The sequence below is a fragment of the Phascolarctos cinereus genome, unplaced genomic scaffold, assembly GCF_003287225.1.
Source record: "Phascolarctos cinereus isolate Bilbo 61053 unplaced genomic scaffold, phaCin_HiC Scaffold_726;HRSCAF=1367, whole genome shotgun sequence".
Classification (NCBI taxonomy): domain Eukaryota; kingdom Metazoa; phylum Chordata; class Mammalia; order Diprotodontia; family Phascolarctidae; genus Phascolarctos; species Phascolarctos cinereus.
In genome coordinates, this window is record NW_027556098.1 from 233,776,068 (window position 1) to 233,792,106 (window position 16,039).

Genomic DNA, 16,039 nt, shown 5'->3' on the forward strand with positions numbered 1-16,039 from the left:
ATACTTTTGGTTACTTTCAGTTATTATAGCCAATTCTTAATTATCTCTCTCCACATGATTTATGTGAAGTAAGTTATTAACCCAAAGTTACTTCCCTTCAATACTCAGCATGTGCTGGACCTTTTTCTCTTACCAGCAATCGGTATATAATTAGGGAATCCAAACTAATTTTATTACTTACTTTAGATTCATACTATGGACTCCCAGTATTCACAGCAGGGTAGAAATCTTAAGAATATTGTACTAAATGATGCTGATAATAGAGAAGACAATGGAGAATGGAGAGACATTAGGCATGTGAATTTCTTTTCCTCTTCTTCCTCCCCCTTTTCTTTCTCTTCTTAAAAGGAGAGGGATGGGAATTCAATGAAGGGCTATTGGACTGTTACTGGGATGACTAGGTGAATGGAAGCATCCGAGTTTCAAACTTTCAAACTAATTTTTAACTTTAATTGAGGTGTTGGCAACCTATACCAGCCATTGTAAATGGCACATACAGAGCTAGGGCCTCCTGCCTCATTTTCTGACCTCCAGCTCAGCCTCTAACTCCTGTTTCCAGAATCCAGGATCCCATGGTGCCATATCTGTCCAGAATTTTCAGCCTTAGTTTGACCTCCTGATCCAAAATTCCTCCGTGCTCTTTCCTGTCCCAGAACAACCATGAATCTCCCTTGCCCCTTCTCCAAATGTCCTCAGCTAGGTCTGATGATCTGATTGAAGTAATTCATAGTAAGGAGAAAATGGAGTTTAATTCTCCTGACTACATTTGTTTTGGTAAAAGAGAAACTTGTTAACACAAAGAAATGTCTAACTGGGGAAATGTGTTAGGCAAAGGAAGGATTGGAGGTATCTTCTTATCTCCACAGACCTTTTCTGAATTGTCTCTACTTTCTTCTCCTAAAATCAGTTCCACACACAACCCCCTTCCTTTTGACTACCAGGGAATGAATGAGATGGATTAAATTGTTGTAGGCATCCACCATTCACCTTACCTTTGGGAAGCAGCTGTTCAGGCTCACAAAACTCAGTAAAAACAAAGAATCAAGGTATGAGGCCAGCCAGAGATCAGCATGGGTTTTAATACTGTGAATATTAGAATATTTGAAGCCCTAAATGGTAAGTTCAGGAGAGAAGAGGCCTTCCTGTAATTAGGAAAGTAAGAGATGAGTGAGGATAGAGGCTACTCCTGTGATTTCATTAGTAGAGTGAATTCCCAGATAAGAAAACTTCCTCTACCAATGCAGATCAATATCATCATCATCATCTTCTCTTAAAGTTGCCTAGAGCAATGAGAAATTAAATGACTTGCCAGGGGTCACACAGTCCTGCTTCACATATAGTGTATATCAGAGGCAAGTTTTGAACTGTGGTCTTCCTGATTTCTAGGCAGGTTCTCTGTTCACTACATTACACTGCCCAGAATAGGAAAGTGAAACTATTCTTATATGCACATACACAAGCGCACACACACGCGTACATACATACACACATCCTCTCTTTCCAAATAGAAATGTTAAATAATAATTGCATTTATATAGAGCTTTAAGGTTTGCAAAGCACTTTAAAATATCATCCCATTTAACCCTAGCAATAAACGTGGGAAGAAGTGCTATTTATTATTATCCCCTTTTTACAGAAGAGGAAACTGAGACAGACTGCAGTCAAATGACTTGTTTTGGGTCATATAGCTAGTAAGTGTCTAAGGTTGGATTAAAACCCAGGTCTTGCTGACTTCAGGTCCAGCACTATTTCCACTGTGCCACCTGTTTTAGCATAAGAATAAAATGTGGATTATCTGTTCTATGCTGCTTCCCATGAGCACAAATCATTTAGAGCTGACTGGATGGTTGAATTCACCTGTATAAATCCAAATCAACATTTTGTTTTAAAAAAGTAATAAATGTTACTTCCCTTTAAAATAGTCCATACCTAAGAGGAAGTATGTCCTTGGAATCAGTATAGCCTGATAATCCTTACTCTGCCACTTTACTGTGATTTGGGGCAAATCGTGCATATCTAGCCCCACTTTCCTCATCCGTAAAATAAGGGTGCGGATGACTTCTGAAGTTCCTTTCTAATCTAATCCTCTCTGATACTTGACTTTTTGGTTGTAACTAACCTGATTTAAATTGAGTAATTTTTTTTTACTAATTGTTACATAGATTTGCCCACAAAAGGATAAATGTTACCGACATTTCTTATAAGGTATCTTATTTAGATCAGTAAGTATCACTGGAGTTAACTTTCTTTGGATTTATGTTGCCTTGGGGAAGATCAAACTAAAATGAATGGCCTCAGTGGACCAAAGTGCTTATTATTTTTGATAATTTTAAAATGTCCTGAAAAGTATATGTTAAAAGAAAACAAAACACATGTAGCTATATTACACAATCAAATATACTGGACTTGGATTTTTAAAAAGTAAATACTCATGTTAGATGTTTCTCTTCAAATAACTTTTATCAAGGAAGTAAAATTGGATTTATGTGAGATGGGAGATTATATTACTGGAAACTTTCAAAAGCAAGTTGAAAAGACTGTTGTGAAATGAATAATAGAACATTGTTATAGCTTCCCTCTCAGAAGTACAAAGGCCCAGGGTTAATGATTGCTAGAGCAGAGTAAGATTAGGGAGCTCTTGACACCTCTTAAGGAATATTGAAGCTTAGAATCAGCCCCATTCCTATTCATTTGAAAGGAATCCTTAAATACTCAGAGGCAACAGTTGGTCCTATGCCAAAAAATAACTGGCAGAAATAGAAAAGCAACAATTTGGGGGGTGGGAGTGAGAGGATTAAATTTATTTTTTAGCTCTTTTTAAAAAATTGTTTTCCATTTCAAATTCTCTCCCTCTTTCTTTCTCCTCCCCCATCCATTGAGACGGAGGCAAGAAATAGGATACCTATTATACATATGCAAAACATATTTCCACATTAGTCATTTTTTTGGGGGGGACAAGAAAAAGAAAGTGAAAAAATATGCTTCAATCTGCAGAGTTCATCAGTTCTTTCTAGAGGTAGATAGCATTTTTCATCATAAGTCCTTTGGAATGGTTGGGGATAATTTTAATGATCAGAGTAGCTAAGCCTTTCACAGTTGATCATTGTTACAATATTGCTGCTACGGTGTACAATGTTCTAGTTGTGCTCACTTCACTCTGCATTAGCTCACATTTGTCTTCTCAGGTTTTTCTTTAATGGTATTCTTTTTTGAGATGAATGTTTCTTTTCAGACATTAGAATTAGATAACATTTAGTTAACAGATTGCATATTCATAATTATGTTTTGAGGAACAGATAAAATTCATTATAATGAACTTTAGGGAATTGCCAAGTTGTTTTGATATAGTAGAATTCTATTATGATAGTAATATGTAACTTTATACTTTTCAGAGCATTTTCATACCCAGTGTTGTTTTATTCCCCCCATTTTATTAAAAAAAAAAAACCCCAGCTGAGATAGAGGTTAAATAAACAAAATGATTACAACTGAAATCCTTTGATCCTAATCATACGTTCATTCCAATGTACTATAATTAATGTTAAAATAAATGACATTTTCAGGTGGGAGATAAAATGGAATTGATTCAAAACCTCTTTATTGTCCTTTAATAATTAAAAGGTAATGCTTTGATCTTAGGGAGAGGTGTCAAAGGATTATCACCAATTCAATATTTCCCACCTTTCTCTTCTTTCTTTGGGTGGTTATTTTGCTGGTTAGGTGTTGGGGGGTGGGTGGGAGAGATGGATTCGATTGGTTTGATGTTATAAAGAAGTAGAGAGGTAATTGGTACTTAATAGTGGGACAAAGCAATTATAAAGAACATAGTTACAACTCAGCACAACTGTAATCTCCCTATCTCTACCCCCCCCCCATCCTGTAATAAGTGCAGCAGGCAATCAGGTAGTCTTTGAGGGGCCAGAGAAATAATTTTATGTTCCAGAGTAAATGGTTTAGAGAATTTGTAATAATCAGATAATAATCAGATAAACTAAACCTTGACTCAGACATAGCTTTAACACAAATATAGAAGCAATAGTATTTGTTACAGTGGGTTTTTACCTTTAACTTCTCATTCTAAATTTGATTAGAATTATTAAAAAGAAGACTTATTAAGATCAATAAATATTTTCCCAAATTAGAACAGCCAATTTGGTTAAATTAATTAGATATTTAGCTGTATTTACAATCTTATCAATGTGTCTACTCCTTTCCCTGGGCAGATCTTACCCTTCCACACCTTTTTAATCCTATGTGCTTTATTGGTATTCTCAAATACTCAAATTGTTGTTTATCTTATTAATATAAGTCTCTTCACTAAAGATGAAACTAGAACTCCCATAAGCCTAACCTTCCTATGCAACTCTCATCCATATTGACTAAGCATGTTGGAAGCCTTCCTTATGTCCACTTGATACAAAGAGTGTACAATGAAGCTTGGAACTCTCTCCACTGGTTATTCTTTGCTCTGGTCACTGACCAACCCATCTTTTTTTTTCCCTCAGACATTTCTTTGATGACATTCTTAATACCATAACACTGGTACCACACATGTGTATATGTGTGTAGATGGATAGATGGCGGATGGAAGGATGGATGGATGGATGGATGGACGGATGGATGGATGGATGGATAATTTGGACAAAAGTCATTTTTCATCCACTTGGTTTTTCTTGGGTAGGGAACTAGGCCAAATTCTATTAAGCAGTTTTGGATTACATCCAGGAGGCTCAGAAATGTTTGAGAAACTGATGAAGTCAGCATAGTGAAATTCATAAATAGAAGCATTTGGAAGACCTCATTATCTATAGCATGAGTTCTTAACTTAACATTCATGGACCCCTAAGAATAGATCTTAGGGTCCCTGAACTTGGATGGAAAAATATATCTATATCTATATCATCTATATCTATATCTACATCTAGATCTATATCTTTATTTTCATTGACCTCTACTGATATTTAGTATTTCCTTCAATTATGAATGTAGGTAACCAAACAGCATAAGAAGAGTTCCATATGTTTTCTCAGACTACCAGAGGGGTCTATGACACACACAAAAGCTTTTGTGTGTGTCATAGACCACTTGATCTTTAGTTTTGACTTAAAGTATTCATTCTAATCCATGCTGCAGTCAGAAGTCAAAGTGATTTTCCTAAAGTGTAGTTTTGTCCATGTCATCCTCCTTCTCAATAAATTCCAGTAACTCCCTCTAGGATCAAATATAAAGTATTATATGTGGCACATAAAGCTCTTTATAACTTGTTCCTTTCCTACTTTTCCAGACTTCTATACTTCACTCCCTTCCATATACTTTATGAGCCAACCACTTCCTACTTGCTTTCTCTTGCACATATGGTTCTACTCCCCTTTCCATCCATGCCTTTGCACTGGCTGTCTCACACCTTGAAGCTCCAACTAGTAGGTTTCCTGGCTCCTTTTAAATCTTAGCTCAGATCCCATCTTCTGCAGGAGATCTTTCCTGGTCCCCTCAGATGCTGGTGCTTCTGAGATTACCTTCTATCTATTCTCTCTATATATTATATATGCCTAGCTATTTATTTGTGTCTCCCCTAATAAAATCTAAGATCACCAAGGGCAGGAATTATTTTTATGTTTCTCTCTGTCCTCACAAATGAGCATAGTGCCTGGTACACAGTAAGCACTTAATCAGTGTTTCTTGATTTATTGATTACATTGTATCTTCCCCATAATAGTGCTGATCGTCTTTGAATATATATCAAATTTGTGTTTGGTCCAATATTAGTGATAAGCAAATTGTCAAATGAGGTTTTATTTGTTGTATATTTCAAGATATATTGTATAATTTAAAATATACATGGCAGACACTTGTTAGAGAAGAGACTTTAAGGTGGTATTTTGCTCAGCTGAATAAAAAGGTTTTTTTTATAATAACAAACACAAGTGCAAATGAGCACAGCGGAATCTTACATCTTCAGTCTAATGTGTGATGGTGAAGATGAGGTTTATCATGAAATGTCATTTGAGAAAGTGTGCCATTGCCCCTCTAAGTCGCTCAATCAGGATTTCTTCAACATGTGTGGATTATTCTTACACTGTGTTTATATATATAGAGAGAAGAAGGTTGGTAGTTAGTAATGCTTTGTTAGTCATTTTTTGGGGGTAGTAATATGGTATAGCTTTATTCCCACTCCTTTTATGTCTTTGGTATATGTTTTGGATGTCTGTCCTTTCATGTCTTTACAATGACATGGTTTTAAGCATAGACCTCCTCTGGCAACACTTGTTCTAGTAGAGCTGCTTGCCCATTTTTGCTCTCTTCTGTTCAGTTTCTACTTCTACAAACACATCAGTGCTCATGATGTTGAGTTCAGGTGTGATTGTTCCACTGTACAGGATGATGAAAAGAATTTGTTGTAAAAATCTTTGTAGATTTTTTAAATCTTTCATCTATTTGTTGTTCTCCTTCTAGCTTAATCTTTTGGTGCCTTTGGGATGAATTTTCTTAATAGATCCCCTTCCAAACTTTTAAACTTTTTTTTAAAAAAATTGGCTCTCTTTTATGAGACAATACTGTTCATAATCTTTTTCTGTGTGTGTGTGTGTGTGTGTGTGTGTATGTATGTGTTTATAGTTATCCATGTCATTGTCAATTGATGTACCTACCCAAAGTACTATACATAGGAATATCTTCCTGTAAGTCTTTTATTATTTTAATATCAATGTATTACTTAGGATGTCATAGTTTCTCTTATTTTTACTCCATGATCAACCCACCTCTTTTTCCAGTCTTGGTGCCCCTTCATTACTTCTTGTGCACAATTTACCATTAATAATTTGCTGCAGCTTAGTTACATTTAGTATATTTCCATTTTTTCGGGGGTCATCAGAAATTTTAATTCTTCTGAGTTCGTGCTGTGCCGTGATTTCCAATAATGTAGTGTCATTGAAGAATATTTGTTTTTGTTAGATTTTTAATGACATTAAACTTCTTGGGAGCATTGAAAACACTGAATTATTTCCTAAATGTGATCCATCCCAAATCTCTTTTAAATCTGGCCCTACTTCATTGTCCATTTATAGTATTTCCATTCCCTTCTATTCCCTTCTTTTTTCCCCCTTCCCTTTCTCTTCTCTTCTCTTTCTCTATCAGTCTATCTATGTATCTACCTAGCCTATCTGTCTCTCATACTGATGCAGTTGGCTCTACTCATCCATCTGCTTGTCATAAACTGAACAAGGTGCATTTTATGTCCACTTTATTTTTCCAATGTGGATGGTTAAGTTGATTTTTTAGAAATGATGGTTTTCGCTGAAGAGATTTTGTAATATCTTGGCTATTATAGTATAATTAGTTATTACCTGGGACAAGAACATTTGGAGAACCTTGTTATTGATTCATAGGGAATTCTTCTTCTGTTTAGACCTTGCTTAGGATGTCCTCATTACACAAGTAGCACCTTAGTTGAACTTGTCTTTCTTTGCAAAAATTTAGTTTATTGTCAGTTCTCAGATTTTTGAACAGTTATCTTTATGGTTACATCTGTCACATTTTTTTGTATGATTTTAACGTAAAATTGGATAGCATCAGGAGTTGGAAGAGAAGTGGGCTAAAACTGTGGGCCTTCACAAGGTAAAGTAAAAGCTTACTTATAGGACCCAGGTGATCAAGGGGCAGAGGCCAAAGTTGCAGTGATAGGAAGAGGAGAAGGGATGGCTTCCAACAGAAAGCAAGATGTGTTCTTGTGAGAATATTTTCCTTCATCTTCTGAAGTGGATATTGGTGAACAAGCTACAGTTATCTTCACATTCAATTAACATTGAAAATGTTAAATTCTTTAAAAAATCTGTTCATCAGATTTATTACTATGTTGCTATAAGAGAATCTGGCTGGGTAATGCCTGTTTTAAAAAGCAAAGTAGCTGACACTTTAATGCTTACATTTTTATATACTAAACAAGACAGCATAGATTCTTGGTGATATATTTGGATGACAAAAAGTGAATTAAAAGGTTTTCAGGGACTAGTGATAAAAGATGATCAACATTTTCACCCCTTTGTGGTATCATTCTTTGACCTTCAGACAAAGCTTTCTTGGTATTAAATTGACTATCGTGAAACAGGTATAGTAGAAAGATGATACTTCCCAGTTAAGTGGTCCTTTAATAAAATACTCTGTTGCTTGCCCATTATTTGTCATTTTCTATCCTTTGCTTAGAAGTGAAAATTTTAAATTCTTAAATAGGTCTATCTGAAGTCTATAAAATGGGTGTTAATATCAACTCTGAAAAAAATTAGCTATAAATACCAGGATGAGTATCAGTAGGAAAGTGTGACATCAGTGTGAATTATTTTATTCAGCATTACAGCTTTAGAGCTGGAAGGGACTTAATGGCCATTAAGTTCCAACACCCTCCTTTTACACATGAGGAAACTGAGGCCCAGAGAGTTCTCCAAAGCCTTACAAATAGTAGGTGACAGAAGAGATTTGAGCCCAAGTCCTCTGATTCTAAATCCAGTGCTTCAAGGCCTCTCACCCTTGTCATTTTAGCAGGGCATCCCACCTGGGGAAGCCTTTGTCAGAGCTTATTACACTATTTCATTTTAAAATCACCCCAATTGATGAATATGCAGTAGAAGAGTCTTCTAGGTTTAGAACAGCTTGCATTCTTTGCAACTGTGTAAGGATTCTTTAAACTGCCATTTTGCTGTTTCAATTAAAGGGATGCTTTATCTAAAAGCCAAGAGAAACATTTAAATGATATTTAAGTACTCCTCTATTCTTACCTCCCAAGTGAAAAAAAACCCCAACAAAAAACAAAAACCAAAACTACACACAAGAATCCAAAGGAATGGATTAATGACCATGGATTATTTTGTCTTTAGTTTCTTCAAAGAACTAAAGGAATGTTTCCAACAGTAGATGTTTTCTGTTACATATTAGAGTGGGTATCCATCCATAAGTAGCCTCCACAGTTCTCTCCTTTCCCACAGCATTAGGATTTCAAAACCCCAGAGGGATTTTCAAACCCCAGAGAGGAGGTGGGAATGTGGTTTGCACATTGAAGAAATACATAGTTCAACCAGGACAGAGTTGGGAACTGAACTTAATTTCTGAATAAGCCTATGCTTTGTGAGAAGTAAAAGACAAGAGAGAATACTCATGAGCTTCTCATCTAATAATTAAACAAAATAAACTTTTATTGCACACTCACTACGTATAAGGCACAGGGGTTGAAAAAAACAGTTGTGATTGGACTATTGTTTTTAACCTGAAGGAGGTCATTATGTCCAGCTGCTGCATTTTGTGTATGAGGAAGCTAAGACTCAATGAGGTGAGATGACATTGCCATGGTTGAACATGTAGTCAATGGCAGAGGTAGGATTCAAACCCAGTTCTTCAGACTAAAGCTAGTTCTATTTCCACTGTGATGTAGGTGGGGTTGGGGGGTGAGGGTGTAGCTGAGGAAGGGAAACATAAATAACTACTATAAAGGGAGAATATGGTATATGCAAGGGAGAGAGCCAGTCAAAAAGCTATGATAATATGAGGGGGGGAAGGAGAGAATAGTGTGTGTGTGTGTGTGTGTGTGTGTGTGTGTGTGTGTGTGTGTGTGTGTGTGTGTGTATGGGATGGGCAGGAAATGCCATAAAGCAGTTCCGTATGTGAATTGGGCCTTGAAGGAAGATTGGGGGCCTAAGACACAAACCAGTTGCATTTATTCCATGAACAATATCATGGGTATCACCTGTTGGAAGAAGGAATGGTGAAAGAAGGGGATTAAGCACTTCTTAATAAGTAGAAAATGTGCTCTCTTCAGTCTACAATATCTGATACTTTTAGGAGGTTAGCAAATATTTTGTTCCTTCTGCTTACCACTTCCCTTAATCTAACCTCCATAACTATGTCTATACTTTTCCCCCCATCATTTACCTTTTCAGTTGCCTGCAAAATTATGTACTTATAGAACCAATAACACTTGGTAAAGATAATCTTAAAGATGCACAATTTATGGCAGAGCTTACTATCCTTTTTAATATGAAATTCTCATTTTAACTATGATGGACTCCCACATGATAGTATTTGCACCATCCAATGTGGTATAAAAGAAACAATGCTGAATTTGGAGTCAATGGATATGCGTTTAAATTCTACCTATAATATTTCTTACCTCTGTGACCTTGGACACATAAGTAGTAAAAGAATTTAATCTCTGGACCTCCATTTCCATATCTGTGAAATGAAGTGATTGGATTAGATGACTTCTCATATCTCTTCTATCTCTAATTCAGTAATACCTTTAATTTGTTTGTTAATAATAACATTTATATACAATTGAAAATAGAAATTGTTCTATTTTAAAAGAGCAGATATGTTTATTATACTGAGATTATTTGTAAAAAAAAATTAACAAGTAAATAAAATAACCATTAACCAAAACAAATAACTAAATAAACCTATAAAAATGAGGAATCAAAAACTTATACAAATTCTTAGCATTTAAAGTAGAAGTAACTGAATCAATAAACAGCAAAAAAGCCAAAAATATTGTCATTCTATATCTCTTTGCAGGTCTGTCTAAAGTTTTCTTTCCTTGTTTTTGTTTTCTTTTTATAAAGTGATTGTAGTAAATGTTATCTAGAGACATTTAGTGAGTCATTTAATGAGTCACTACTGAGTCATTTAATGTGCTGGACTTCTTGTCATATCTCTGTATCCCATAGAAGTTCATGAACCATGGCTTGTGAATGACTAGTTTACAAGGTATAGACATGAAAATATTTTTAAATTATATTGCTATTTCAAGAATGTTTAAAATAGATTGATTCACTCTCATTTTCTTTTTAAGCTGCAGCATCTCCAAAATTGCAAAAACTAGGACCGGTGGAGCTGACCATAATTATTACCATACCAGTTTGCCTTTTGTCCATAGCTGCAGTGTTGACTATATGTACCTGTCAAAGACGTCAGTGCACTTATAAAAAGAAAAAGAGGCAAAATGTGGAAGAACCACTAAATGAATGCAACTTAGTAAATGCTGGCAAAACTCTTAAAGATCTTATTTATGATATGACTACATCTGGGTCTGGATCTGGTATGTACTCGTTACTCATTTCTAAGTAAAACTCAGAAGCAAAATGCTTCCCCCTAATGCTAGGGAATAACTATTTCTCTCCTTTGTTTCCAATATCTCTGCCATAGCATTGATGATATGGTTAGGAACCAAGTTTGCGTCTCATCACCACTTCACTGAATATTTAATCTCTTTTCCACATGGTAGCCTTCAAATATTTGAAGATGACTATTCTGTCTCTCCTTGCCTAGAATCCTTTATGCTATGGCATAGCCTCTTCCCTTTTGATTGTTCCAGGACATTTACTTAAAATAAACTAGTAATTATATCAGGAATTTGAAGACTTTTTGGTATAATTTCAAACAAATTTTTGTAGCAATGGTAAGTATGGTGGGTTAGTGGCTATGGACTTGACAAAAAGATTAATGTATTGCTTGTAAAAGATGAGAGAGAATATGTTAGTGGGTGCCAAGTCATCCACTAAGAAAACACATAAGAGCAGAGATGCAAAAGTGGGTAACCTCTTCCTTGCTCCTACCATTTGTAATTGTAGCCTTGAACTTAAATTTGCTTCTTTATGCTATTGATATTAAATATACTTGGGCTTGTACTCACTCCTTTGTTCCACCTGCTGTTGGGAGCAGATGTCAGAGAGATCAGCTCTACCAATGGAAGGAAAGGGAATTTGACTGTTCTTATCGGCTGCCATGAGAATTGGTTTGTCTTTTTAGAGGAGTTCTTAGTCTTTTTTGTGTTACTCCTTTGGACCCCACCTCAGGTTAATGTCTTTAAATGCAAAAAACCCATGTGATTACAAAGCAACAATTTATATTGAAATAATTATCAAAATATTATTTGAAAAATTTCCCATAACCCAGTTTAAGAACCCTTGTAATCTCAATACTTCTGAGAGGCCTATAGGCAATTGCTTTCTAAGATTTTCCTGCTTCTTTTCTCTAAGAGGTGATTTGTCTTTCTAAAGGCTTCTAAATCATCTAGAAGTGGTGGCAGCTTTTCCATCTTATGACATCATGGTGCAGAAGTATCAGGTGTAGATTTTTTTAACTATCAGGCAGGAAGCACTCAGCTTCTGTAACCATCCACAGAAAGTGCATCTGCAGAAATCTTATAGTCCAAAAAGCAGAAGCAAAGTCCATTTCTTTTTAGTAATATCTTTTTAGTAAAATCTCTTAAGGTTTTTTTTTTATACAAGGACTATTTGTTTATTTTTGTGGTCACTCTTTCAAAAAAAAAAACCTGACCTCTTTACTAAGCATTGCTATCTCTACTTACTGGTTGAATATACCGGGTAATATTGTCCTGCAATTCTTTTTAGTAGTTACACATACTTTCTTAAACTGATGGGGGTGGAAATGGGAGGAAGAGGACAGGAAGCTAGCTGTCTTAGTAAATTAGGGCATTGCACCTAAAGTTTGCAACTAATTTTTAAGGTTATTTCCTATAAGGCTTATATGTTTTAGTGAGCCATAAAATAAAAATATAGGCTATTCCACCATGTTAGTCATTTTGAGGTTGATTTTCCTCAATTATCTAAATGAGAAATTATGTATTATTTGTTAATGCAATGTTACTAACATAAATTTGTTAAGTGCCTACTAGGTACAAGGCACTGTCCTTATGCAAAGACAAAAATGAAATTATGCCTTCCCTCAAAGATCTTGTTTGGAGAATAAAATATGTACAGAGATACATACAAGATAATTTGAGTGAGACAAAATGCTACAACTAGGGGCATTAGGAAAGACTTCCTACAAGAGCTGATGGTAGCTCAAATTCAGTCTCAGATTCTTATTGACTGTATAACCTTGGACAATTCACTTAACTTCTTTCTGCCTCAATTTCTTCATCTATAAACTGAGAGTGATAAATGCACTACCTTCCAGGACTGTGAGAATAAAAGAAGATAATATTTGTAAAGTACTTTGCAAATCTAAAAGCACTATATGAATGCTGATGGTTGTTATTGTTAATAACTTATTTGTGTATTTGACTGGGTCTTCAGGGGTAAGGATAAGGATGGTTTGTTAGAAAGGACTATGATGTGATTTAAAAAAAATAATCTTGATTCACTATTGGAAATCATTCCTATTGGTTTAGTAATTTTAAAGACATTATCTCTCCAATGAACTATATTAATCATTTAGAACCAGATTAGCTGACTTTATAGACTGTATTTACCTGGTATAGACACAAGAGATCTGTAATATAAAGATCAGATACAGGGGAATATTTGAGTCAGAGTGGCAAGGGCCAGGGATCTTTTACATCTGGTGGAGATGTGAGGCTGGTATTGGCAAGTGCTGTCCCCATTCTATCATCAAAATTCACATAAATTCAATATGTAAAATTTCCAAGAATAAATCATTCTATGTACCTTCAGTACAGAAGAAATTCCCTTGGACTCCATCCAAAGTTTGTACTCTGCTGTTAGTTTGAAGTGGTAACCTGATTTGAATATTGCATTTTGCCCTTCATCTTCTAAGATTTGTAATAATATTATTTTGGTTTCCAAGACCTCACAATGTACTCTTTCAACAACTCTTACTGTGTGATGCATGTAAGCATGGCATTTTAAAAGAGAAGATTTATCAGGATGGTGATTAATCATCAATCCATGTTATATGAGGTTAGGTTAAAGGAATTAAGTGTGTTTAGTTTGGAGACAAGAAGACTCAGGGAATACCACAGCTGTGCTCAAGTATCGAAAGGACTGTCACATGAAAAGAATTAGACCTGTTCCACTTGACACCATAAGACATAACTAAGCTCAATGGATGGACATTACACACAGGCTCAATGTCAGTTAGACCTGTCCTAACTTGAATGGGCTCCCTTGGAAAGCAGTGGGTTTCTCCTGGGCGCTGTCAAGCCGAGATCGGGTGAACTTGTTGGGTATGGTGTGGTGGGCATTTCTTTTTTGCATATGGATTAGACTCAAGATGACTTCTGATATTCCTTTCAACTCTTGTTATTAGTAAAGTGACCCATTTTCACTTTTGGGTTGCTTCTCTTGACTAGGTAAGATAGGTAATAGAGGAGAGGTGGACATCATTTTAAGTAGGCTAGCAGAAAGACTCTTTCGCTTAAAAGGTGGGGGAAGAACACTTAAAGTTAAGTTCTATGGAAGAGAAATATTCAATTTTGAGTACATAAAAAGCAATCTGTGTTTGATGCTTTGGGATTGTTTTTAAGTACACTTTGACATTGAATTAAAATAGTGTATTTAATGTTGGGCATAATAATTATAATAATTTAAGTTATTAAATTTTTAAATATGATTTTATTTTTTCATGCTAAAATGATAATTATGATGTTTATTTTAGATCTTCTAATGTATATTTATTTTAACCAAAAACTCCAACTCTTTCTTGTTTAGGTTTACCTCTATTGGTCCAGAGAACAATTGCAAGGACAATTGTACTTCAGGAAATAGTAGGAAAAGGTAGATTTGGTGAAGTATGGCATGGCAGGTGGTGTGGGGAAGATGTGGCTGTGAAAATATTTTCCTCAAGAGATGAAAGGTCTTGGTTTCGTGAGGCAGAAATCTACCAAACAGTTATGCTACGACATGAAAACATCCTTGGCTTCATTGCTGCTGATAACAAAGGTATTCCTAGCCAAGTTTCATATTTTATGTAAATATATTTAGTGTATTTTCTGGTGAAAGCAAGCACATTTTTAATGCAATGGAAAAGTGTTCAATTTTTTCATATAGGTGTGATGAAAGAAAAATTACATTTTTTTCCTATAGCAAAGAGATAATATTTGATAGCAATATAATAAACTTAAGTCAAATGTAGTTGAGTGAACTCATTTTGACAGTAATAATATTGCACTTTGTACTTATAGAACATCTTTTATCTAGTGAACCTGGAGAATTTAATAAAAATTAACTCCTTAATACTCCAAACCTTTGTGAGAGGGGTTTCAAGAAAATTTAAGACGGTGACATTTCAAATTTGCATTGTTTTGATTTTTTTTGCATGTATTAATACATAGTTTACAGCTGGTCAAAGTTTTAGAATCCATTTAATACCATTTCTACTCTGAAACTTCTTTCTGAGTTGCAAGGGAAAAGAAAAGTCCTTATGGTTTTTAATTACAGTATTCATAAACTATTGGCCTATCCTGATTATTCAAAAGTGACAGATTAGCCATGTCTTGTTTCTTTGTCTTTTGTGCTTTTTAATTCATAGGATCTTAGATAATAGTGCTAGAAGAGACCTCAGAGTCCATCTAGTTGAACTTTTTCATTTTACAGAGAAGTAAACTAGGGCCCAGAGAAATTGGAACTTGCCCAGGAGCACATAGGTAGTAAGTGCCTGAAGAGAAATTTGAATCCAGGTCTTCTGATTCAAATTTAACAGTCATTTCATTTTTACCTTATTTCATAGCTTCTTAGCATCTCCCCTAGCAGCCAGGAGAGAAAAAGGAGAGGGAAAATGAATCCATTTATTTTAACTATATAATTACTTCTAACTATACAATTAGTGGTGAAGGAGGTCAAATGGTATAGTATATGGAGAGCTGGTCTTGGAGTCAGGTAGATATGAGTTCACCGCCAGCCCCAAAACAAATTATCTTCTCAATGCCTGGGCAACTCTCAAGGAATACAGAGAATAACCAAACTGTATTGGGGAGAGTTTCTCATACTGATGAAATCATAGGTTCATACTCTCTCCCTTTTCCCACTCCAAAAAAGAAAGAAAGAAAATAGTAATTTTGAAAAAGATTGGAAAGGTAGAGAGAGTTTGTCACTATTTTTAACTAATAGGACCATTAAAATTTTTCTGTACCTTTAATCATCTATTCTTTCCTTGTCTTCCATTATCCTTAATAATAGAAAATTAACAGTCCCCCCCATATTCATTTCATTGTGAAATAATGACTCAAAACTAGTTTTTCAAAAGGGTTTTAGTCACGTTTTAAGCTGTGGCTACATTTGTGTTTACTTCATCATGA

The 16,039-nt window shown here is 35.1% G+C and overlaps 1 protein-coding gene across 1 annotated transcript in view; it reads left to right on the forward strand.

The window, feature by feature from the left end:
* The window catches only part of ACVR1C (activin A receptor type 1C), a 57,602-nt gene that overhangs the window by 20,830 nt on the left and 20,733 nt on the right, over positions 1-16,039 (forward strand). Inside the window, exons 2-3 of the mRNA XM_021004937.2 lie at positions 10,832-11,077; positions 14,454-14,684. Of these exons, the coding sequence (XP_020860596.2) occupies positions 10,832-11,077; positions 14,454-14,684 (477 nt within the window). The remainder of the gene's footprint in view (positions 1-10,831; positions 11,078-14,453; positions 14,685-16,039) is intronic.